This window comes from Cupressus sempervirens, chromosome 11 (assembly GCF_028749045.1).
Source record: "Cupressus sempervirens isolate cs-2001-9-10 chromosome 11, ASM2874904v1, whole genome shotgun sequence".
NCBI lineage: Eukaryota > Viridiplantae > Streptophyta > Pinopsida > Cupressales > Cupressaceae > Cupressus > Cupressus sempervirens.
In genome coordinates, this window is record NC_143128.1 from 597558082 (window position 1) to 597585617 (window position 27536).

Here is a 27536-nt window from a genome sequence, read left to right on the forward strand (position 1 = left end):
CCTAGCTGACTAGTCAATCTTTAGCACAGAGGAGAAACACATAATGACGCTCGGAGAATGCATGGAGAGATGCAGACGAGCAAGATTAGCACTGAATCCGAAAAAGTGCAGATTCATGGTGCCACACGGAAAGCTGCTCGAACACAGTCTACAAAGCAGGGTTGAAGACGAATCCGAACAAGGTTCGTGTAATCTTGGAGATGCCACCATCGACGGATGTATCTAAAGTAAAGTCATTTCTAGGGCACATCGGATATTATCGAAGATCTATTAAGAACTTTGCGAAGGTTTCCTACCCACTGGACAAACTCACCTGCAAGGGTTAACCTTACAAATGGAAAGCGAAACAAAATGAAGCTTTTGAGGGATTGAAAACAAGGTTGGCCACAGCACCAATTCTAGCATATCCAAATTGGGATAAAGTTTCATGTTCATGTAAATGCATCGAATTATGCCATTGGGGCAACACTGGCGCAGACAGGTGACCACGGATTGGACCATGTGGTGTATTTTGCAAGTAGATTATTATCTAAGGCAGAGAAAAACTACAATATGATGGAGAGAGAGGCACTGGAGAATGTGTATGCAGCACAAAAATTCAGACATTATTTGTTGGGGACATCATTTGTATTCCATGTAGATCATCAGGCACTGCTATATCTGGTAAATAAGCCAATTATTCAAGGAAGGATAAGTCGATGGTTATTATTATTGCAGGAGTTCAGATTTATAGATCGTGGTGCGACCAGGGAAAAGTCATGCAAGTGCAGACCATTTGTCAAGAATAAAATCGAGGGAGCCACCAGAGGGAGTTAATGATGATTTTTCCGACCCGCAGCTATTTCACGTTACAGTACTACCGTCCTAGTATGCACATATCGGGGAGTATCTATCAACGAGACAATTTCCTAGCGAGATGCCACCAAATGAGAGAAGGAAATTGGTGCTGAGGAGTCGGACGTTTTAGTTATTCAACGAGCTTTTATACAAAATGGGACCTGATCAGATTCTATGACAATGCGTCCTAGAGGAAATTCCAAAGGTACTAAAGGAAGTGCATGAAGGACCAGCAAGAGGACACATAGGGCCAGGCACAACTGCGCAGAAGATACTACTGGCAGGATTATGGTGGCCAACCGTACACAACAACGCCAGAGAGTGGGTCGTTGCATGCAACACATGTCAACGAGCTGGGAAACCACTAAAGAGAGACTTCATGCCTCTGAATCCTTCACACGCGCAGGAGCTTTTTGAAAGATGGGGATTGGACTTTGTCGAACCCCTGAAGGTAAGCAAAACTAGAAAGTGCCGATACATCATGGTGGCGACGGAGTACTTGACCAAGTGGGTGGAGGCATGCGCACTACCAAACAACTCAGCAGTAAGCACAACAAGATTTATTTATGAGCAAATCATCACCAAGTACATAATTCCACTGCAGTTGACAAGTGACCGAGGACACTTTGTTAATCATGTCATCAGACTGCTCACTACTAAATTCAAAATCTATCATTCACTGTTGAGCCCGTACTACCCAAGAGCCAACAGACAAGCGGAAGCCACAAATAAGATCCTGGTTGGAGTAATTTATAAATCCTGTGCAGTTGAGGGAAAAGATTGGGAAGAGAAGTTACCCTCAACCTTGTGGGCATATCGTACTTCATATAAAGTAACTACCAGACATACTCTGTTGCAGCTGATGTACAGACAGGAGGTAGTGGTGTTGACAAAATTCATGGTACCGAGTTTGAGGATAGCAATCAAGAACAAGTTGGGCGACATGGAAAACCTAAGGGAGAGATTGTACAACCTGAACAAACTGGATAAGCGATGACTATAGGCACAGTGGGCCATGGAAGTCACACAAAACAAGTGGAAGATATGGCATGATAAGCATTTAAAATTAAATAAATTTCAACCAGGCCAGTTAGTGTTGAAGTATAACAAGCGGAATGAGATCAGGCCAAGAAAGTTCAAAGTTAAATGGGTCGAACCATACAGGATACGAGAAGTTAGCGATAACGGGGCAATCAAGCTATGGATGCTAGACAGGAAATAAGTACCAGATGCGGTGAACGAGTCGAAGTTAAAGTTATATCATGAAAGAAATGTTTCCCCACCAATGAACAACTGAGTGATAAGAACGACAGTAAATAATGTATATACGTAAGATAAGTAGATGTAGATAAAATACAAAGTTGAACATATTTTTTGAGTCCAGGTGCAGAAGTAATAAAGAAATAAAAAGACAGTAATAAAGTAATAAGAGATTGGATTATTAAAATAAAGGAGTATGGAAATAATAAATGAAGAACAAGATTATTAAATGGAGTAGTCAATTAAGGAACCGTATGGCTTGAAAAAAGAAGGAAATCAAAACTGTACGATCACTGGAGGGAGGAATATTTGACCGTACGGCTCGGGGAAAGAGGAATCAAGCATGAAATTCACTACCGTATAGCCGTACGAAACAAGGGGAGCATAATCATACCGTACAATGAGCAATTATAGACACAAAATATGGTTAAAAACTACACCGTACGGATTGAAGAAAGTGAAATCTAAAACACCGTACGACGTACGGCCTTAAGAAGAATTATTATTGAGGACCGTACGGCCTCAGGGATCCTAAAAAGAAAAACACCATACGACTTGGGAGATCATGTAAAACCAGACACTATACAGCCATGTGCGGAGAAAAATAAAAGGAAGTGCAGACTATCAGAGAATAAATTGAAATAATCCTGTATGGCTGGGTGATTGAAGGAGCAAGCAAAATCGCCGAACGGCAGAGAGAAAAGTGAAACGTATGGCCATGAATAGAAGAAGACTTAGCGTACGGCTGCATCATTGCAGAACTTGACCGTATGGCCATACGGCCACACCAGGAGTACGGCTGCCATCAGACAAAGACATATGGCCAAGGAGGGATAAATTGAGACACCATACGATTCAAGGAGCAGGAGAGAGAACAAAGTTGTACGAAAAACTCACTAGAAACACTGGGAAGGCACCGTACGGTCGTACGGGCATACTGGGAGGAAGAAAGCACAGAGAAGGAAGTACCATGCAGCAAGTAGGAAATAAATACATTGGTCGTACGGCTATTACAGAAGGTGAAGTGATCAGCAAATTGGGAGTAGTCGTACCCTTTAGAAGCAAGGGTCGTACAAATTCTGAGGGAGAGAATATTTTAAGCCGTACAACAAATAGAAGAAGCAGAGAGGGAGGGATATATGGATCCGTATGGACACCAAGGCAGGAGAAGGCTTTCAAAACAAGATTGTACGGAGAGGTAACTGACCTAACCAATTTGTATTTAGCAAAACAACAGAAAGTGACAGTTATGCATTCAGCTAGCAAAAAGGCTTGGAAAAAGAAACTAGACGAAGATTCAGCCATGAACAGGAATGTGAAGACATTGCCATCTGGAGTCTATGTAGCAGGAGGAACCAATATTGGGCCAAGCAAAAAGAAAGTGAAGCAACCAACACAGTCGGCTGCTACAACTATTCCTTCACCGCAGAATGTTACATTCAAAGGGTTGAATGGTGCAAAATGTAGGAAATGGTGGCAGGAGACACCAGATAACCATCATGTGAAGGCCAGCATTCAAAACGCACAGGTGGAATGGATGATACAAATGTTGGTATTCTGTATCAGAGACTATGAAGGGTTTCTATGCATCATGATAGAAACGTATGATAGGTTCTCCTGAACCAGTACATTTGCTTACCTTGGATGCAACTTAGTGGTGTCATTCAAACCAACCGACTTCACATGAGTATTCGGGATACCTGGCCATGCTCAAGGGGGAAGGAAAATAGAAAGTAAACCTAAAAAGATGAGCTGGGAAGTAAAGATGCAGTTGATACAACTCGTGTATGGGGACCTGACGGAGGCAAAATAGGAAGCCCTTTCAGACACATCAAGGGGCACAGGGTTGAAGAAATCCAATGTGCAGGAAGGTCACTGGCGCTGTCTGATGGACGTGGTGAAGAGTCACCTCACAGGCTCTAGCCGCACCTCGGATATTTCATTTCCACATGTAGCGATGATGAACGGGATCTTGCACAGTAGGGTATATGACTGGGCAGCATTGTTGGCCAAACGGATGTCAGAATTCATGACATTACGGCACAAGACATTCTACATGCCACATTATGCCATCCACCTATTCCTGGAGGCAATGATGAGGATGATCCCCAATGATGCACTAGAGGCCAAACCAAGACCACTCGCACCAAGCAAACCACCGATTATGCAATGGAGACGTTTGGATACACTTGACACCAAGACCATCGGACAGAAACAACCGCGGCCAGGGAGTAGAAACACAGACAGTGGTCAAGAGACCTCTTCGGAGGAAAGTGGGACCGATGGGGAAGAGGAAGAGGATGAGGAGGTAGAGGTAATTACAGCTATGCCATTGAGATTCCCACGGCCTGCACTTTCAGCTACGACACATTTGACTCCTGTTGGTATACATGGCATTTCGGATTTTGGTCAGCTCAGGTAGCCAGTAGTGATGACACTAGTTTTGATTGCGACACAGCCCGCCGTGAAGACACGAGCTATTCCTGAGGCAGTAGCAGAGGCACATTCGTCACCAACGAAGATAGCCACTCTGGAGGTAACAATGGAGCCTACTCATGAGGCTTTACTAGAGGCTGGAGAGGAGACACTCGTACCTGATATTGAGATGGACATGGAGATAGGGGTAATGGAGGTACCGGCAAGTGAGGGTTTGAGGGTGTCGGGTGTCCGATTGGATGTAGTATGTTCAGATGCAGTGGTCACAGTGGATACGGCATTGTTAGCATCACCTAAGTGAGACATAGAGAGTCGAACCCAGAAGTTGAGCGCATACCTGAGCATGAGGTTCCACTGTACCCCATCACCTCAAGTGGCGTACCTGCAAACACCCACGTAGGAAGCAATTCCAAAGGAGAACCCCTTGCAGACACAGGAAGTCAAGTAGACACAAGATGAGGGACTACTGCATAGCGTTGTTGAGCGTATGGCAGAAGCAGTAGAGAGGGCCATGGGTGTGCAACAGGAACATCCAGTAGTGCCGGAAGCAGGGATGAGAGAGACATTCTTCACTGATATAGCAGCTCTAGTGACTCGGGCTCACCAAGTGGTGGCCTCAGCAAAGATTCAGGCTTTGGACTCAGTAGTGAAGGAGCTGGTGGGAGTAGTATCCTTCATGAGATTAGGATGCCCGGCTACCTTTACAATCTGTTTCGAGGAACGGGGATGGTTGTGTGTGGAGACTGCAGAGATGCAACAGGATTGGGCCACGACAAAAGGTCCTAATATGGAGAGCCGAGTGGAGGCTTTGACTAATGAGATAGTGGAGATATAAAGGGAGGCATATTACACCCTGCAGAGGAGCTAGGCAAATCAAGTAGCAGCTGAGAGGGCTCGGGAGGAGTTAGCTACCAGGTTAGCCACAGAGAGGGCAGCCTAGGAATCCAAGAGGACAGCCCTGTTAGACAAATAGAGTCAGCTACAGAAGTTGGCAGCGGAGAAGGAACAGATAGCAACAAAGGAGAGAGTAGCAAAGGAGGAGGAAGAACTGGGAGAAATTGCTGGAATGATGCAATCAGTTTTAGAGCTTCAAATGGAGGCAGAAGCAGAACTGAAAGTCAGCAAAGAGCAAGTCTCCAAGCTACAGGTGGAGCTGAATGAGTTGAGGATGTGGATGGCCACTACACCAGGGACGCATCCCTCTGTTTAGTATCTATACATTGATGTAATTAGTTGTTTATTTTTGAGTTTTGTTGTATCGTCATCCGGAGACAACTTTTTTTTTGGGGGGGTGATGTCGGTAAATTCTATATTGTAGCCGACGGGTAGAATAGTATCCGAAAGGGCACGTGACAATTGAGTCACCCCTTCGGGAAGGCATTTGTACACCGTCCGGAATGGACTTTGGATCATCATTGTAATCATCATCATTGGAGTTATTGTAATAAGCATATTGCGTATATGAATAAAGGATCTGTTTTGTGTTATATCTTGCTATACTACATGCGATAAGTATCCTTTTACCCTATACGGTAAACAACCTCTGAGAAACTTCCCAAAGGATTACAAATGTGCCAACACGGGTAAAACATTACCAACTAATAAAATAAAAAGAGCCTGAGAGATAACAATATTAATTTTTGGGGCCATACACAATTAATCAGTAATTTCAATCATTTAATTATATCGGGGACATTACAGAATTCTAGCGTTTAGAGGATTCACTTTCAAAGATTGGATTGTCTGAAGGATCATCCTCTTTTTCCACTGGCCAATGCTCTACAACAGAAGATAAAGAAGTGGTAGTGTTCAGCATATTTGAGGACTACATGTACATGCTCCAAAACCTTTGCCACAAGACTAAGCATGCAAGGAAGGAATATCATACTATAGCTAATGCATTGTTTATAAATGGCATGGATAGAGAACCTTTGCATATGGCTGATACAACTCTACATAAGAATGTTTGGGTGTCATCAAGTACCAAGGAGGGGTACAAATGTTTATATGATGCGCCTGTTAGACATGCGGATTTGACTCAAGGAGACATTAGGACAGCCTTGAGTAATGATTTGTCCACATCATCCATGCAGGGGGTTTCTTAAGAGGCGATTAATTAAGAGGTTAGTAATCCTGATTTTCACGAAAGGAGTGACATTCCTTTGCATCAACGTGAGACAACGACTATTTTCACATGAGGGTGATGGTTCTATGGAGTTATGTAAGGCAAATACTCAAGGTTTGGGTGTTTTTGATGCATTATGTGAGGAGGATTCACGTCACCATAAGTCTGATTTTTCAAATCAGGCCATAGAAAGAGAATCAGATATTCAATTAGTGGCAATAAATCCCAAGACTCTGCATTGAATGATGATGCAGCTACATGTGGAATTAAGGTTAGTGAAGATACTATCGTATGAACAGGTTCTTCCTTACTAGATAAGCCATCTGTTAAGCTTCTTAGCAGCATGCCCTTGGATATTGATGAGGGCACTAATGGCAGCACATATGATACGGTTGATCATGAGGAGAGTGATGTAGACACAATGTCGTATCACAGTGCAGATTTTGGGATAGAACACTTGCACAGGAGTTACAGGTTACAGAGTTCTCATCATTTGGTTGGGCAACTTAAGCTTAACAACAGTATGATTGCCACAGCCATAGACCATTTTCATGTTGCTCATCAGATGTTGACTACCTACATGTGGAGTACTCCTATGATGGATGAGCACAGTGATTAGTAGCCTTTCCCTGGCAGAGTTCCACAAACTTTGACAAGTTAATAGAACAACGAAACATAACTACTTACATTTGCTTGCCAATAGGGATTATCTTCTCAAATGGGATTGCACTTGTTATGATGTGCTAAGGGAAAAGGAAAAGGAGGTAGATGAGCATTGTCCTCAATTTTGACATCACAAAAGTGGGGCAACCCTATGAAATTTTTCTCATAGCTTCATGCATATATCCTCTATGTTTTCGATGTATTCATAAGACATCATAAAGGAAATTCATTATCCTTGAATTGTTCTTTATTTAGCATTACTTATAAATCCCTTTTGAAGGTTTCAGTCAAGTTACTCTCCTCGTTGCTTGTCAAGACAGGTTTTTCTTCTCTAACTGCAAGCACTTGATTTCTAACAACCTTCAAGCCTTTTCTTTGATTTTCTTGCTTTTGTGTTTGGATTTTAGCCTCGTTTCTGCCCTACGATTATAGCCCTTAAAATCCCGCTCGTTTTGAGTTATCTTAGGCTTCAAGCGGATTGTCTAGATCAAGTTATTAAGGATTTAAACATGCTACGGGCAGGGGGTTTTGGGCCTGCTTGCATGTCCTTATTAAAAATCCCTCAAAAGTGGACCTTTTAATGATAATTGAACAAAATAAAAAGTGGGTTTAGAACCCCAATTTGAAATTGCACATCATTCTAAGAAGTTCTAAGAATAGTTTTTAATGATTTATTAATTCCAAGGGGGGATTTTCCAGTCCTTTTGCATATTTCATCATTAAAAACTACAATTACGTATAAATATAATTACATGGAATACTTTTAATGCAATTAGGTGGGTTTTTTATTCAATATTGTATGTCATCATAATGCAAATCATTTTTTAAACTACACTATCAATATATTTGAAGTCCCAAATCATAAAGATGGATTTTTTAAACACAAATACACATGTTGAGTTTAAAATATATGCAAAGTGGTTTTAATAACAAATCATTATGAACTTGCATATAGCTAAACATATATAAGTGGGTTTTTAAAATGCACTTGCATATGTAAAATGATCTCAAAAGCACTTCTTTAGAAAACTTAAGTTATAAAAGCCTCAAAAGTGGTGATGTTTAGCTCAAATGCATGTGTTTTGAGTTGAAAAGCTATTTTTACTCACTTAAAGACAAGGGTGGCATTTTTTTGGCTCATTTGCATAAAGTCTTGGCATGTAATCTCACTTTGAAAACCTGTTTTCTATGCAATCAAAAGTTGCGCTTTGAACTTCCAAGGCTGGACAGCGATTTTGGGAGCATTTACATGCTTCACGACATATGTAAACTCATCAAAACAACCCGTCCAAGGCTTTTTCTTGCTCAAAAACAGCACATTGAGGAGTGTTTTGGATCTATAACTCAAATGTTTGGCTTCAAGGAAGCGATGTAGGGAAAAACGGCTCTTTCCACTTGCTTAGCATGCATCAAGCTTGCATTATCCTTCCTGGGTGTCGTTTTTATGCATGATTGCATTTTAACAGCTCTTCAGACAAATAGCAGGATTGAATCTTTCAAAATAATTTCCAAATTCATGCATATTATTGCTCAATCTTGCACACTTGTCAAACATTCGATATTGACTTAGAAATGCATTCATTTCTCATAGAGATTAAGTCAAAAAAAAATTGCCTATTGACCTATCTTTAAAAAAAAATTGCTCAATTCGAAAATCACTTGGATTCTTTTTCAGATTTCTTCTAGATAATTAGAAAACTTCTCTTGTTTTTGGTGAAGAGAAGGTAAGTTTTCTTGAGCTTATTTTAGGGCCCTTATGTATATATTTTTGTTGTTGTTGGTAAATGCAAATCTTTCATTTCATTTTCAGATTTGTACATTTTTGTTTATATGTTGATCCTCCTCTCTTCTGTCTCCATTTCTCTAAGTTGCATATGCAAGTACTTCATCTTACTTGCATATGCAGTCGGGATTAAAAAAACGTTCTATGCGTTAAGTATACAAAAAAAGAAAGCTTTTTGTCTCATCATGCAAGTGCATCTCAAAACCCCACTTTCATGCATTTCATGTTCTTTCTTATTCCATTGCTGCCACGTGACTTAAACGTCTCGTTGGTAGTTGTTTATCGGTTCACTTGTAATGGTAACTCAAACTTCCATTTATAAGTAGATGTTGTACCATTCATTAACATATATTCCCCCATCATAAAGCTTGTTGTCTGCACATGCAATACCCTTCAAAAAAACCCATTTTTGGTTTTTCTCATCACGTAAAGAGCCATTTTTAGTCCAAATTCATTCATCTCTTCCTTGTCTTAAAGATTTCCAGTCATACCACTTTGTTCACACATTCCAAAATCTGTATTTGTGTATCAAAAATGTGTAATGGGTTCATCCCATGATGATGTTCTCACCTTGTGAGATTTCCACGTAACAGTTATGCTCACAAGGTTGTCATGTCAAAAGAAGCTGCGTCAATTAAAGTTTGAGAGAAAAAGAAGTTGAAATACCAATATGATCAGTATCACATCTCCATTCCTCCTTCACAGGTTACCTCATACTTCGAAGAAATAAAAGATACAGATATCTCTTACATGGTTATAGAAGATTTTCTAAAAAAGCGTGGATGTCTCAGTGTCGGAAGACATATTTTACATCAAACAAAGTAGCATACACATGGTCTCCACTTTCCCCCTGGCTGCTCTAGAACCAAAGTTTGTGTCTGCAAGTGCCAGAAACTTTGATCATCTATCTAGAACCATCAAGGATCAAGATGGAAACACTATCATAAGTCTAGATCCACAAAGACTATTGATAGGATTTTCCAAGCTCCATTTGTTCCACTGGTCACTAATATTTCAAAGCAAAAAGCCTTGGAAAGGTGGAATGGAGATAGTGTATATTGTATCAAATATGTCAATGACAACTAGTTGGTCAACAAAAGGCCTAACCTCACAAGATGGCCAAAGTGTGTATGTTGTATGAAATTAAAGGAGGAGATCAATGATCTCATCACTCTGCTTACCCACATCAGAGGACTCAAAGGATCTAATGCTTTTGAGTCTTGGATGTACAACTACATCTCTGTAATTGTCAAATCCAAACAAAAGAAGATATTCTAGGGAGAGATGATTAGTCATATACTCTGTGAGCAGTTGTCCCACATCACTACCACTAGAATATTCTACACGAATTCTTGGTGTACATCAATGTTGCCTCGAGATCTTACCCAAGACTTTCTACCAAGGGAGATAGAACATAAGTGCATGTTTGAGAGTAATACAATATGTTGCCTGTAAGGGCCAGCCATATGCATTACAAGAGAGTACAGGATGCCTTTTATGGGCATTACTCCTTATGTCAAGTACTATGCTATGGATAATAGATCAGTTCCAATAGTTGGCATTGTTAAAAATGTTGAGTTTCGTTTTCCAGCATTCCCACATATATCATATAGGACTGACATCACTGTAGTTGAGATTTCAGCGAGTTATAGCATGTTGTTATCTAGAGAATGGTTGAATTTGGTTGGTGGTCATGTACACTTCCATTTATCCTACGCTACCATACCAATAGGTGGCAAAGAAATCATAATTGAAAGGGAACCCCAATCATATGACCTTGTTGAAGATTACAATCTGGATTCTAAAGTCAACTTTTGCCATTCTGACATGGATAATTTCCAAGTATAACTAAGTCTACTTCTGAAGTTATTAACCCAATTTCAATGCATGCAAAGGAAAATTGTGATAACATTTGGTAGATGTTTTTTGATGGTGCATGTAGTAAGGAAGGAAATGGGGCCGGTGTTATATTTATTTCACTGTCAGGTAAAATTTTTAAATTTTCTTTCCTATTAAATTTTGAGTGTACTAAGAATATTGCTGAATATGAGGCTTTGGTTATTGGTCTTGATATTGCTAAGATTTATGGGATTAAATTACTCATTGTTTTAGGAGACTCAGATTTGATTGTATCCCAAATTAGGCATAATTTTTCAACTAGGAAGCCAAGATTGAAACAATATCGAAACTACGTGTGGGATTTGATAGAGTTTTTTGATGTTTTTTCTATTAAGTGGATAGATAGGTCAAATAACTACTTGGCTGATGTAATGGCCAACCTTGCTATCAGAAAAATTTATCTTCCATTTGATGAGGTTATTGAAGTAGAAATGAAAAATAGACCTTCAGTACCGGATAACGTGCAAAACTGGCAAGTCTTTGAAGATGACAGAGATCTCATTAAGTTTTTGACTTGTAAGGAGGATTATGAAAATTAGGTTATCGATTGGAACGGATGTGTGGAAGGAAAGGATGGCAAGGAGATGTTATTTGGAAAGGAAATAGTTCAATTAAAAACAAACAAAATACCTAAAGGTCTTGTGGCCTTAGAAAGAATCTTTGATGAGAGAGAAAGTGCAAGACCTAACAAATCCACTAAAATCCAAAACAATATTGAAGAAATAAACCTAGGAAGCGAAAATTCTCCTAAAAATGTTTATATAGGGAAGAAATTGTCATCCAAGATTAGGACAGTTGATTTCCTTGTTAAGGAAATATACACTTATTTCGCTCTAGCTCTAAGGATGAAAGATGAACTAATTAAGCTCAGAGATGTTGGAATCATTAAACCTATTAGGCACTCTACATGGGTTTCAAATTTAGTGCCAGTTAGAAAAAAGAACGGCGATATTCGATTGTGTATAGATTTCAGGAATTTGAACATATCTTCTCTAAAGGATAATTATGCATTACCTAATATGGAGATCTTACTACAGAAGGTGACTGAAAATCAACTGCTATCCATGATGGATGGATTTTCGGGCTATAATCAGGTTAAGGTCAAAAAGTGCAAACAAAATAAGATTGCTTTCACGACTCCTTGGGCTACTTACATATATGCTAGGATGCCTTTCGAGTTAACGAATGCAGGAGCTACTTTCCAAAGGGCAATGGATGTCACCTTTGATGGACTGATTGATCTAATTATGGTAGTTTATCAAGATGACCTTACTGCCTATTCTAAGAGAGCAGAAGATCATTGTAAACATTTGGAGAAAATTTTCACAAGAGCTCTTGAATTCGAAATTTCCTTAAACCCTAAAAAATGTCATTTTGGAGTTACTGAAGGGAAACTATTAGGGCGCATTGTCTCTAAGGAAGGGGTAAGTATAGATCCGAAAAGAGTAGCAGCCATTGAAAATATTCAGATTTCTAAAACAACTAAGGGTATCCAATCATTCTTTGGGCAAATTAATTTTGTGAGGAGATTTATTTCTAATTTCACCGAGATTATTAAACCCATCGCTAAAATGCTTAAGAAGGGAGCAAATATAGCATGGGATAATGAAGCTATAGGAGCATTTACTAAGAAAAAGAAAGCTATAAAGGAAGCTCCAGTTCTTAAATCCCCCAACTTTAAGAAACCTTTTCAAATCTTCTTGTTTGCCTCTTATCATACTATAGTTGTCATCATGTTGCAAAAGAACAACGAAGGACATGAGCAGCCGATTGCATTCTTTAGTAAGAGTTTACAAGCTGCTGAACTTAATTACGATATAAATGAGAAGCAGGCTTACACCCTTGTTAAAGCAGTTAAGTCTTTGCGACCTTATTTGGTTGGAGCCGAAATCATTGCTTATGTGCCTAATGCTGCCATTAAAGATATATTTAGACAGTCTGAAACTACAAGAAGAAAATGCCGATGGATAAATCAAATTCAAGAATTTAATATAGATGTTCAAATCACAAAGTTAGTCAGAGGCAAGGATTGGCTTAACTTATGGCAGAATTAAATTTGGAAGATGTGCAAGTCAATCAGATTACTGACGATCACACTAAGGTTAGTATTGAAAGATGCCCTTGGTATACTGATATAGTTTACTATTTAAAGCACACAAAATGTAGAGATAATCTAAGTGATAATCAAAAGAGAACTACTAAGTTACAAGCCGCTAAGTATGTCCTTATTCAGGGAGATCTATATTAGAAAAACCAAGATGTAATTTTACTTTTTTGTTTGGATATTACTCAGTCTACAATTATTCTTAGAGAAATGCATGGAGTGTACAGCGGTCATTTTTCAGCTAGGACCACAGCACATAAAATATTGCGAGCAGGTTATTACTGGCCCCAGCTTTTTAAAGATTGTCATACTTATGTGTGAAAGTGCGAGGCTTGTCAGAAATTCTCAAGTTAAAATATGATGGTGCCCTCCCACTAAGAAAATTACAAGCAAAAGAGCCATTCCAAATGTGGGGAATTGATTTCATCGAGCAGATTAGTGATGAATCAAGCGGAGGAAACAGTTGGATTCTAGTGGCTACTGACTACTTTACTAAATGGGTAGAGGCCATACCTACTCGATAGTCTACGAGAAAAGTAGAGATTAAGTTTCTTACTAGAATATCTTAACTAGATTTGGAGTCCCTAAAAAGATCATAGCAGATAATGGTATGTGTTTTCGATCTAACGAGTTTGCTGATTTTTGTAGGAAATATGGTATAACCGTATCATACTCATCTCCATATCACCCTCAAGGCAATGGACAAGCTGAGTCTAGCAACAAAAATATCTTGAAGATTATCAGAAGAATGTTAGACAACAAGAAGCGCGCTTGGGATTCAAAGTTGAATTTAGCATTGTGGGTAGACAGAATCACAGTGAAAAAGTCTACCGGTTTCTCCCTTCTTAACTTGGTTTATGGCAAAGAAGCAAAGCTTCCTTTAAGCAATTTACTTCCTGTTTACAAATTTGTTACTGAGGAGCAATTAGAGGATATTAATTTCATGGAAAATAGAATGAACGCACTAATTGAGTTGGATGAAGTAAGGAGGCTTGCGCAAGAACAGAATATTAACAAACAACGAGTTAAATTTCTTCATGACAGAAGAACTCTAAACCGATCTTTTAAGGTAAGTGATTGGGTCTTAAAGTGGAACGCAAAAGATCAAGACAAAGGGAAACATGGTAAGTTCGAGGCCTTATGGCTAGGACCATTTATCATTTTTGAAAAGGCTGGGGAACATTCTTATTTTTTGCAGGATACTGATGGTCGCATGCAAGATTTCCCAGTTCATGGACAGTACCTTAAGCCATTCTTTCAATGAGCATATTAAGGGAGTTCTTTTTCCCTTTTCCTATTGTGTTTTATACTTCCTTTTCGATTTTTATCTATATTATTTCATGAACTAATTACTCCCTTACATTTTGGCAGGTCATCTTCACCCAGAGATAGCTGGAGTCTCATTATGCCCACAAGGGGCATATGTCCCTAATGAGAGCCACTGATGGAGTTTTAAATTTCACAATTTAGGATTTCCATTCTGTGATATTGCTATCAGGATTTAACTGTGTGATTTTGAGGGAAACTTTGTAGTTAAGGGCGCTCAGGCTGGAGTAGTACTGGGATGGATGACCTCCTAGGAAGTCCCCGTGCTTTACCCCTGTAAGCATCACCTAGATCCAATGAGTGCTAAGTGTTCCATTTATTCTCATGAGATATGCATTCATGTTGAATCACTACTCATGAAACATGGGTCAATGAGTTTGACTCAAAATCACACAGTTAAATCCTGATAGCAATATCACAATTTGACTCGTTGTGGAAATTATCTCCTACTTATCAATTTCCACTCTGATTTTTCCTTTGTCTTTCTATTTTCATTTTTATGTTTTTTCTAATATGAATTATAAAATTTTGCATCTTAAGATGTGATATCCTCAACATTTTTGTGCATCACTTCCTAAAATTTATGTTTCAAAGATTCATTAAACTTTCTTGGCTAGCCTAACAGTTTCTAATCCATTATCCAATCTGAGAGATTGATCATAGCTTTACTTTTTCTTTGTTTTTATTATATAGATAACAGTATTGTAATTAAATATCAATTATACTGCATTAAGATTGGATATCAATATTGACTAGATGAAGCGATGAGTCGCTTGAATGGTTCCACAACTAAGCAACAATACAGACATGGAGTTAGTTCTAGATATCTGCGATAGATTTATTGAAGAGCATACAAAGATAAATATACACAGGATTCAAAAACCCGATACATGCCTTTAATGGAGGAGCACAGCCAATTTGTATCCACGATACGAGCAATATCATGATAGCGGCAACAGAAGTCCATCATTCTCATTCATATGAAGTTTCTATGCTATGGAGTCATCGTTATTAAGGGAAGAGGTAATTTGAGGTTTTATCATACCTGATAAAGGAAAGGAGGAATATATTTATAAAATATCAAATGTTTATAAGATGAGATAGCCTGTTCGAAAACATGCCTTGGAGTCATTGCGGGAGAAGCAAGGGCTGGGACCCATGATTTAGAAAGATATCTATCATCAAGATGTGCGATGGTGGATTGGGTATTCATGCCAATCGTGTGTTGATACTAAGCATTTAAAAGGAAACCTTATCACAGATGTCTTAACTGTTGGCAAACGTAACAATATCGAGCAAGGAGGAGGATAAGCTTGTAGATGCCAAACTATGGAGGGATCCTCGTGTTTGGTTTGCTAAGTATTTAAACGTAGGAATCATAACCGATGATCACTTTAATTAAAAGTTTTATTAATATTTGACGTTTAGTTATTTGTTTTAAAAGGTTGTGGTGTTTTAAAAGTAACCAACACCTTTCAGGTTTTTATAAATATGTAATGTAAAATCAAACAAAGACAACTCATAATATATACCAAAACTCTCTGCATATTCTGAAGCATATGTGATATTTAAATTCTTTCCTTGGAAAAGATTGAAGTTTGGACCAAGCTCCTGGATACTAAATTATTGAGCATAAATTTCAATATTGTTTGAGATCAAATTGTGTTGAGTGGAGCATCAGCATCTAAGTGTCTTCAATACGATTTTTTCTACAATATAATCATTAAGATTTTTTATTTGCTTTAGAGTTAAAATACTATATAGTTAGTACTTTATGATAATCTTTATTTTCTATTAATAATTTATTATTAGGATAAGTGGATCAAATTGTTCGTTGCTATTTAAACCCAATAATACAAATTGTGAAATATTGGATTGTTTCCTTATTTGTATCTATTTTGTCTCTATAAGGGTTAAGACATCATAGATTGGTTCAAATACGTACGAATACGAAGTGATTTGACGCATCCTAATAATTGAATTGTTTATAGATTTAATATACATAATATCATAGAGGTGTATGTGAAAATGTATAGTTTTGACTCTCGCCCTTTTAAATTTCAGCACTGATCAATAACTCGCACATAATTCTCTATCTATATGCTGGCAATAATCTAATCTCTTTCTTTTAAGGGTTTGATATCTATTTGTTTTAATAATTCATTTTCGATCTTATTTCAGCATTCACAAGTTTATTAAAGTAATCGTATTTTCGAAGATTAATACTCAATATTAGCAATCCAGAAGTTTCCTTAACCTCTTGCCATTTTGGGAAACTGTCTTTGCATTAAATCTATCTACTATAAACGTCTTGGATCCAAGTTTGTTATCCAGGATCAAGTGCACCAGCCTTGGTTTTGCAGAGCCAGAAGCGCAGAGGATCCAAATCGAATTGATTGATCCTATCAAGTTGGCCACAACCGATTAGATATTCCAGCACGAGCAAGCAAAGCTCGTAGGATTCTAATCTACGGTTTTGGGAACCAATTGACTCAATAATGACCCTAACTTTGCCTATCTCTTCAGTTGCACTTGCAATCATGTCAGAGGATCAATACCAAAGTTTTGAAAGCGTGTTTGACATATACTCTAAGATTATTCCCTCTATGTCAATTTCATCCATGACATTGTTAGATACCACCTTAGTGCAATTCGAGCAGTTCATAGTTGAAGTCGCTCATAGCAGTCCTACTCCAGTGGCTATTTAGTCAGAGACTCCTCCCATTGTGACCACAGTTGAACAGGTTAACTCAGTAACTAGATTGCCTAATACGTCGGCAAAAGGGTTATCCTCTTTCTCTCTACCTCCATGGCTAACTGCAATAACACAAAAGAGGAAGAAGGAAGAAATCCCACCTGAAGACTTTGACTTCAGACTATTTGTCAAATCCAAGGTCCAAAGAGCAAAAAAGGAAAATGGTTTCTAGGGTCATGGTTGGAGAGTCAAGTATGTAAAGGTAGTTGAGCCTCTAGTTCACGAACCTGCAAAGGAAATGCAATCCACAGATTACAACTGCACCAAAATTGAACTTGGTAAATGAGCGCCTCAATTAATAACAAGATGCACAAGATCCGCTCAACGTGCTCACACAAAAGACTAATGAGTTGTGGGAGAAAAAGAATAGATTTAAAGAAGAGAATGCACAACTTTTGGATACCAACAAGAAGATGAAGAACTCTTCTCTAACAGTTGATCTTGTTTCTTTTTGGCATGTTGTATAGGTGGAACATAAGGCAAAGGCCTTGGACGAATGGAGCAGCTCCATAGAATTACAAGGTGTGCAAGTGTTTTGAGATGCGTATAGGGTGTTGAAGAATGGAAGGAGGACAGCAATACTGTTGAATGAACTTCTCTTGTCATTCTATCATCAAATGGGTCTATTGGATGAAGATCTTGAGGTCTGGAGATGAATAAAAGAGGTTGATCTAGATGTCATGTGTTAGTATGAGCTCATCTCTTTTGTAAAGATGTACTATGATTATTACATATTATGGTTAATAGAGAATAAGTCATACAAGGACTAGTGGCTATGATCAAAGCGGCCATGGAACAAGGTGATAACTAAGAGAGCATGATCAATAAATATTTCCAAGAACTATCATGCAAGATTTTTGCTGAAAATGGTGAATTGGTCAATGAAGAAGATATTGTAATGTAGTACATAGAAGCTATTTGTCTAGATCTTGAGGCAGATGACTTCAACTTTAACATGATAGACAAATCAACAAGTTGGAAATCTTCATTGAGTATCTTGTAAAGTAAGTTGGGGGAATGTAATAATGTTACTTTAGAAGGTGCAAGCACACTTCAGAAAGTAACCATCATTGCATAGCATACCGGTGAACTGGGCGTTGTAGTTGTACTATAGTTTTTGTAGAAGTTTGGAAAGCTAATTGATACTATGTGAGACATCTTTCGAGTGTCCTAGACACTTCTTTTCTATGCTTTCTAGGAATAGGTGTAGATGTTACGACAAATTGCCTAGGGAAGCAAAATACTTTGTAAATACAGAAAAACATATGCATGTATAGTAGCTTCATGCAACCAAGTTGCAAGTACATTAGACATTGCAGCATTGAATAAGTCATAGGTAGTTGTTGAATAAGTCAAAGTGATTGAGGGCTTCCCCTTTTCTCTCTCCTCTTTTCCTATATAAAGGAGAGTGATCATAATATATTGGCATCTTTTGTTTTAGGCAAGAATAATATGCTATGATCTCTTGTGTCTTGAAAACTTTGTGTTACGTACTGATATAGTTAATAGTGGCTGCAAATTACTAAGGGCTAAAAGACTTTGAGCTTTAGTTTGAAGTTTGAAGTTTAAGTATTTTTATTTTGAAAACATTAGTAAGAGACATTCTCCCATTCTTTCTCCGAGAACAACCAACCACACCTTCTATTGCCAGTAAAATCCATATTGTAGTCGACAAGTAGAGTTGTAGCCGAAAGGGTACGTGACAGTTGAGTCACCCCTTCGGGAAAGTAAATGTACATCGTCTGAATGGACTATTGAATCATCATTGTAATCATTGTAATTGGAATTGCATACTGCTTATATAAATAAAGTATCTTGTTCTGTGTTACATTCGAATACCTTAATGTGATAAGTATCTGTTTACCCTATACAGTAAACATTTGGCGTCGTTGCCAGTCGAACCTGGTATACAAGAGGTGTTATGAATATTAATGCCGAATCTGCTCAATAAAGATAGGAATAGAATAATAGACAAGGATGATATGTGCGTAGCACGGCTAGCACCCTAGCCATCAGGCCAAGCAGCAGTATTAGCACCTTCAAGGGGTGTTGAGCCTTCAGTCGATACAACAGTACCAAATACAATCGTACCAAAGGTAGCAATGGAGTTACTTGAAGGGATTGTCCAAGAGACTTTGCCAGCTGCACCAGAGGCAGGGGCTGAGATACTTATACCCGATGATGAGATAGACACTCAAGGAGTGATGGAGATTGTAACGAGTGAAGGTTTGAGGACACCTGGTGTTCACTTGGATGTAGTGGGTTCGGATGCCATGGTTACGGTGGGTGCAACGTTGTTAGCAACGCTAGTAGAGGAGCCGAGCAGAGAAAATAAATCTCAGAGGTTGAGCGTCTACTTGAGTACGAGGTTTAACAGCACACCAACACCACGAGTGATAGGCATTCTCACACCTAGGCAGGAAGTAGCCTCAGAAGGAGATCCTATAAGCATGTAGGCATAGGTGGAGGAGAGTCACCCAATGCAGATCGATGGGATACCACACTTCTCCACGGAGAGCACTGTTGAGCGGAAGGTAGAAGCAGTGAATGTGGTCATGGGTATATAGCAGCCTACAGAGGGGCCAAACGCATCGATGGGAGATAGTGTGGAGGCATTTATCGTTGATATGGCGACTTGGGCTCGCCGAGCGGTGGCCTCTACACAGACACACATCTTGGATTCAGTGGTAAAGGAGCTGGATCACGTCATATCCCTCATGAGAGTAGGCTACTCAACTGCCTTTTTAATCTGCTTTGAGGAGCCCAGGTGGCTCAGGGTCGAGACTTTAGAGATGCGCAAGGATTGGGCCAATACGAGAGAGTCGGTTGAATAGAGCCGCATAGAGGCTCTGACTTAGGAAATAGTTTGGATATACCAGGATACTTATTATGCCCTTCGAAGGAGCCAGGCAAACCAAGTAGGGGCAGAGAGGGCTCGGGAGGAGTAAGCTACCAGGGTAGCAGTGATGAAGGTAAAACTAGCTGCAGAGAAGGCAGCTCGAGAGTCAGAGAGAGCAACTTGGGAATCCGAGAGGACAACATTTTTTGGCTCAGCAGAGTCAACTACAACAGGTGGCAGTAGTGAAGGAGACAGAACTCGAAGAGATTTCTGAGATGATACAAACAGGCTTGGAGATTTAGATGGAGGCTAAAGCAGATTTGAAGGTACGGACTGCGCAAGTGCGTGAGCTACGAGCAGAGCTGAACAAAATTAGGGACATCAACCACAATAGGGATGCATAACTCTTCCTAGTTGTCTAAATCTTGATGTAATTAGTGTTTGAGTTATGTTTTGAGCTTTTGATTTTGTTATCTGGAGACGAATTTACTTTTTGGGAGGGGTGATGTTGTCAGTAAAATCCATATTGTAGCCAATGGGTAGAGTTGTATCCGAAAGGTCGCATGACGGTTGAGTCACCCCTTCGGGAAAGTATATGTACATCGTCCGAATGGACTATTGGATAATCATTCATTGTAATTGGAATTGCATACCGCTTATATGAATAAAGTATCTTGTTCTGCATTACATTCTAATACCTTAATGCGATAAGTATTCGTTTACCCTGTACAGTAAACACCCTCTGGCACTCTCGATTGTACCAATCAATATACCAACCATGCCCTTTAGCACTCTATGTTTAGGTTAAATCAGAAATTCAAGCTAATCACAAGAGACTTTGGGTTCCTGTTGTTATTCCACCAAAGTATTATAGTTAATGGTTGTCTTAGGAGTTGCTCTTACATCAACCGCCAAGCCACTAGTATTATCGTAGTAATAGGAGATTTTTGTAGAATTAAAAGTTGTTACTTGTGAATCATTTGTGAAACAAGATAATAGGTTAAGAGAACCACCCCTTTGTATAATTTTAATTAAAATCCTATTGAAGCCACCTGTGGTAAGAAGGGAGCCTCCCCTATTGTTGAGAGAAGACAATTGTCTCATTGTATCATTGCCTAAAATAACAATTTTGTAAGTTGTAGTCTTTTAGTGACTTGCAAAAAAATTAGCCAACAATGAGCTCACACAGAAGCTTGAGGTCAATATGGATTCCCTAGAGAGAGCCCAATTGGTCCTTCATGAGAATCAATCATAGATTAGGGAGCTCATTTTGGATTTGATTTTGGCACAATCTTCGTCAGCTACTAATGGTGACAGTACATCCACAGGTTGTGGTGATGGATGTGTTGAGGATGTGACTACATCCATTATAGATACAAGTGCAGTGGTCTCAGATAGGATGAGTATTTTGGTTGAGAACAGTAGAGAACCACTTGTTACATCGAGTTCTCCCGAGGTTAATATTGTGTCAAATGATGTTGGTTAGATTGTGGATAGCTCTTTTGTGTCCAAGGTGGATTCTTTGAAGAGTTCTTGTCAGCATCATCTTTACAGGGAACTTGTGGAGTATTATCCACTTGGGAGTATGGCTCTCAAATAGATTTGTTTCCCTCTCCTAGAAGCAAATTCGTTACTTTATCCCATGCAGTTAAGTTTGGATGTCATCTTGTTGTGTTGCAGAGTTTGAGTAATCAACCAAAGGCAACAGAAGATAAAATTGATTCTACCTCATATTGTTTCTACAACACAGATTTGTTTAAAGTATCTACTTCCATGCTCGAAGTTTCAGGAGGGTCTGTTTGAAGTCATGGAGGATACACTCATCAGAGGTTCAAGCAATACTCAATGTTTGGTAGGAGCAATTGTAGATACTTTGAATACAATGCTTCCTTGTAGAGATTTTGTGGTTGGGTTTGTGGATAGGGTTCCCAAAACCTCTACCCAATCAGTTGTTCAAGGTCAAAGAATGGACTCATCTCTTGATTCTCAAATTATTAATGATAATTCATTGACCGAGGTTGGAGCCCTTTATTGTAATTATATTGTGAGGAATGTTCATCATTTTTCTTTTGACCCACATGTCAACATGATTGTGTGTTAGTGTTGATTGCCTTCAGGATTACGGCATCCTTTATGGAAGGGCAATTTTTTGTCTACAGAAGTTGGGAGCAAATGTTGTGTGGGTTCCCAAAACCACAAATTGGAAATCCAAGAGTTTTGCCAATTCTCTGATGGGATTATTCAATCAATCATGGCCAACGAATGGGAATAACCTCTTGATTCAATTCCCCTACACTTTAGGCTTCGCTAAATCTAAGCAGGTAAACCTTCACCTTAAAACCTAATCACTCGGTTCAAAGTTTTTCTATAGTGAATTCAAACTATGTGAGTTCTTAAGTTGGCAAAATCCTTACGCTCAATCAAAATATTAGTTAAATGAATGCTTTGAGATATTCACTTGTGAAGTGAATATTATTTAAATGAAAGCAATAGTGTTCATGAGTTATGGATATGGCAGAACATTGAACTTCAAGGCCTCAAACATCAACCCACTTTCACAAAATAAATTGCAGACCAGTCCCTTATGCAACCTTCGGTAAATAGAATCAAACTTTCTCCAAATTCTTATATACAACCCTGAGAAACAATGCTATACCATCCACTACTTTATAGACTGAAGCTTTAATTGGCAACAGAAGCCCTAGTCTAGTTGAATTTAATTTCTCTGGATAAACCAATTAGACAAAATTTACATAGACAACATTTTGCATGCAAATTTGATGATCAAGGACTTGTACTGAAATTAATTTCTTCACCACTAGTAGCAATTGATTTTGAGATCAAAAATCAAAGGAGATTAATCTGAACAAAGTACTTGAACTGCAATTTTCAAGATGAACAAGAAAAACAGGATTCTTGCATTAATTTTTAAAATGACTACAATAAGTCTGTGCTTCAGTTACAACATCCAATCTACCAAAAACTACAAAAAGGCATCTATTCCTTCTCTTCTTATTTCTCTCTTTGTATCTTTTCTTCCTCCTTCCGCTGACCCCACTTCTTATTTCATTCCACATATATCTTTCTTATTTTTTACTACCTCCCTTATTTTCTTTCTTTATTTAATCTTTCAAATAAGAGTTTTGTCTCTTGAAAGAATTGTTAACAACATAACTTTTTATTTTTATTTTTATACGAGACCTTAATCACGCTTTAAATGTCTTTAATATTTTTTATAATGATAACTCTTTAATAGACGCACCCTTCAACCTTCCTGATTATCAGGCCCTCAAATTTACACAATTTATATTTTTTTATTAATCTGTTGTGTATAAACTTTTATTCTTTTTGCTGAAGATGTTTTTGATGCATCTTTCTTTACTATACGCATCATCTTTACTGAAGTGATGTTACCACTGCACAATACTGTCAATTTATGATGTCCTGACATTTATCGTTCTATATCATGGTTTTGAAGGTTAAATTAGAGTATTTTATCGTTGTCAGATAGAACAATGTAAATTATAATTGTTGTGTCATTTGCTTATGAACTCGTGCAAAGATTGTCTGTATACTCAAACAACTTCATGCAATTTATTGATATCTTAGTAATGCACATCGCTTTTATGCTGTGTTTTTTTTCTAATAATGAATGTTGAGACTCATTCTCTCTGATTGTCGTCGCACTCATGCGGGTTTGTGTTGAGCTTTTCTTATGGACTTTCACTGAATGATGGTCTTCCATTGAATGAAAAGATTGTTTCCCATTATCATCGCTAAACATGTTAAGATTCATCGCTTCCTTCTGTGATTGTTATTTGCAGTGCAGTGTATGTATTTCAAACATTCCAGCGAGCATATGCATTATTATAGTGCGTTCATTCTTTTACTATCACTGCTGACTACTGTTGCCTTCAACATTTCTTCAAAGTGTCAATATTTAAGGTATTTGATCTCATATTTTAACTCCACGGCTCTTAATCATGTTTTTTGTTTCTTTTTAATGTCCCATTGCTGATTTACACTGTGTGTTGAACATACCTTTAAATACCTTATATCAATACCTACTTGACATCAATGAAAATACTTCATCAAATCTCCAACATATTTTCTCAAATGGAGGCCCTAATTTGCAAAAATTAGGGCTCCATCAGGTTGCAAATGTCTATTTCAGTTGTTTGCAAATGAGTACTCAGGGGGTCAGTGTTCAATATCCCATCATAGTTTCAAGTATCCAACAGAGATCGCTACTCCTATGTCATTGTTATTATTCACAGACACTTGGATATCAACATTGTATCTTACGATTAAATCAATCCGACTGTAGCTATAATTTTAACACTCCCTCTTAGCTAGGGAGGATTTGTTATGGAACACATTATGCTCTCACGCATATGGAGATATATCATCTCAATGTGATATTCCTAGAATGGCATATTTATGGATATCTACATAAATTCATCAACAGACACACACATATATATTAACATATATTACATATGGAATTGGCTTCAATTCACACTGAGGCTAAATTTCTCAACGGTAAGAAGGCAGATGCTAAAGATATGGCAGGATTAATCGTTAACAATCCTAAGAAGTAAAATGATTGAAATATTCGATATTGAACAAAGGAGTAAGACTCCTTAAATAAAAGATTAGAAAAGATCTTTTCCATAATGGAAACAATTGGCAACTAAGAAAAGCAAACTCAACTGAAAGAATCAAAGAAAGATTCTAAATACTATTCTAAAGATTCTAAATACTATTCTAATGACATGATTGACCATTATAAGTATGCTGACAATAAACTAATCAAATTTCAGAGCCATTGATCAAATTTCCAACATGGTATATGAAAACTGTATGATGCAATGGATATAGCAGTAATGGTCGTTAATACAACACTGGACTGGAGAGGAAATCCTTTTTTTTTTTTGAAGATTACCTATAAGAGGAAGCAGTATCAGCTAAATATATCACTTGGTATGCAGAACAATATTATATTAACCCAAATTTCTTCCATGACCTGATAGAAGACCTCTTCTATCTGAGACAGTTTGTACTTCTATCCATCAAACACCTAGGCAAAACTATGTTGCAGAACCAATTCATTATGAACTGGCAGGCTGAAAATGAAATGTAACTCTGCCAAAACATGGACAGCACTCTTACCTGTTTACAATGACAGATATTCAGATCGGAACGTAGATAGTCTAAGACAAAAAAAGTTGAGAATGGAGAAGTAAGCTTCTAGGAATAGATTGAAATGACACAAAGCTTAGTAAAAATTAATATTTCCATAGTTAAAAGTTATCAAGGAAAAGTATCATAACCAGAAAACTTGGCTCAATACCATGAAGATCCATAGCTTTTGTTACACGTTATCTGTTCCTGCACATGTGAGCAAAGAAATTTGGATGGTGGTACTTAAAATTAAATGCAGGTAATGTGTTCCAAGAGACAAGGAGGCTGAATTCTGGATATGGTGGAGAATGACTGTCTTTTTAGGTTTTTATACAGAGTCTACAAATCACAGATATGCCCCAAAATTAAGCTAAACTGAAAATCAAAAGGTTTGAAAAATAGCTACAAATCTAACCAACTCTAAAAACAACTGATGAACAGTGGATCTTGCCTTTTGCCTAAAATAAATGGTACTATACCACTTCAAGTTAACAGCTATTAGATTTGGCAACTCAATGCCAGAAAACGTACCTGCACAAGGATATTTGCCTATGTATAAAGCAGACAGTTGTGACCAGACTTAACAAAGTTTTGTTCTAATATGGAGACATGTTTACTAAAATACTAAGACAGGAGGGTATTAAGTTGAAACCATTCGCCCCAAAATAATGGGGAGAGTGAAAATGAGAGCCTAAATGTCAAATGGAGCCTGAAATTTCATTATCCAACATAAAAAATCATAGTCATCTTATGATCTTTACCTAGATTTCATTTAAAATAGTAATATGGAAGTTCCAAAAGAATTACTACTTAGCACACTTCAACAAATTTTGTCACTCTAGCTGATCAGAGGAATCTTCAGTTAAGAATAAAGCCACCTAAGACACTCCAAGATGAGCCTCTTCCTACTAAAGCTTGAAGAGGTGATTAAGGAAGGGTGCTTGATTATTTTCAAGCTGGTTATTGAAGTGGTATATCCTGTACACATTAGTTTTATAATTTGTTTCTCATGTCCCTCTGCAGTCTTGTTTTGCTGTATGCTTTTCCCCATCGTTTCTGATGAGCCTTTTTGAGGCCTATTTCTAATCTTGCGTTAGTTGTCGGATTTCCCCTTTTGAGTATGTCTTACCTTCCAGCTCCATTTTCCTTTTTTATTTTTCTATCAGAAATTTCAGAATTCTTCATTCTATCATGCCTTCCATCCTTCTCCCAAACTTTCCTTTGTATTTGTCAAACTTCTGAACCCATCTTTACCAGCATGGCTATTGCTTAACCCGACACCCCAACCTGTGCTATCCATATGATTTCCAAGCCCCCAATTCCAATATTTTTGCCTTTGGTCATTTTCTCTTTCCAACTCCCCAGCACATGTCGTAATGTCAAATTCTGTCTTGTTTTGGTGCCATAATATTTCCAGGTAGGAGTTTCCCACCAAAGATCTTTGTTCAAACTTTAGATGCAGATCCCCATTGTAGTTGCGCTATTATTCTTGCGGTGGATATAAAGGAATGAGCAGATCCATTCAGGCATCATCGACAATTACTTTACAGAAAGCCCTATCCAAAAAATGATTGATCAATTGTGTTCGTGTGCTAGATTCAGAGAACAAAACCCCTTTAATTTTGGAAATGAGAGGACAAAACCACTTTGGTTTGAAGCAGTCTCAATTCAGAAGTTCCATAGGAGCTTCATTGATCACAGATTTCAGCCACAACATAGTGGTTCAATTTGCTATTGTCTTGGATATGACATGAAAGTTTAATTCTATTATAAGTTTGTGATTTCCAATGTTGCAAGCAATTTCAATGTCGCTCAGTCTTTATTTGTAATAAAAGAAAGTCAAGATTTATATCGGATATTTCTTGTTTGTCAATCATAATGTGATGATAATGATAACGTGTAACAGAAATTAACCTGAGTTATTTATAATCTGACTTAAATAGTGTCATTCAATATGGTTGTTTTACATAACAAGCATTTGTAGGAGGTCAAAATCAGATTTGTATGTGTTTTGGCCTGGGCCATTACATAAAGTGAAAAATGCAACATAACATTTAACATAGTTGCAAGAAGTTATGATAAAGCTATGTCTCATAAAACATGAAGGCTGTAAAAGAAGCTTCAATTAAGAATAAAAACATATGGAAGGAGACTCCTGCCAATGTTAAAGATATGAGGTCAGCCCACCAATATGGACACGGAGAATCTAAGATTCCTTTTGAGTTTTTGCCACTTCATAGTATTACATGCCACACACTGATGTGCATTGTTTGAAACGCAGCTCTGTGAATTCTTCTGGAATTCTAATTCATGTGAATAGGTTAT

General features: G+C 38.0%; 1 protein-coding gene across 2 annotated transcripts in view; it reads right to left on the reverse strand.

The window, feature by feature from the left end:
* LOC149531093 (S-adenosyl-L-methionine-dependent methyltransferases superfamily protein) overlaps positions 1-27536 on the reverse strand; it is a 130711-nt gene that overhangs the window by 19683 nt on the left and 83492 nt on the right. Inside the window, exon 5 of one of the 2 annotated variants that reach the window (XM_089810529.1) lies at positions 24837-27514. The exons of the other annotated variant lie outside the window; for it this stretch is intronic. Coding sequence (XP_089666655.1) covers positions 27454-27514 — 61 coding nt within the window. The 3' untranslated portion in view covers positions 24837-27453. Of the gene's footprint in view, positions 1-24836; positions 27515-27536 lie in introns of those variants that run through there. 2 annotated transcript variants of the gene reach the window in all.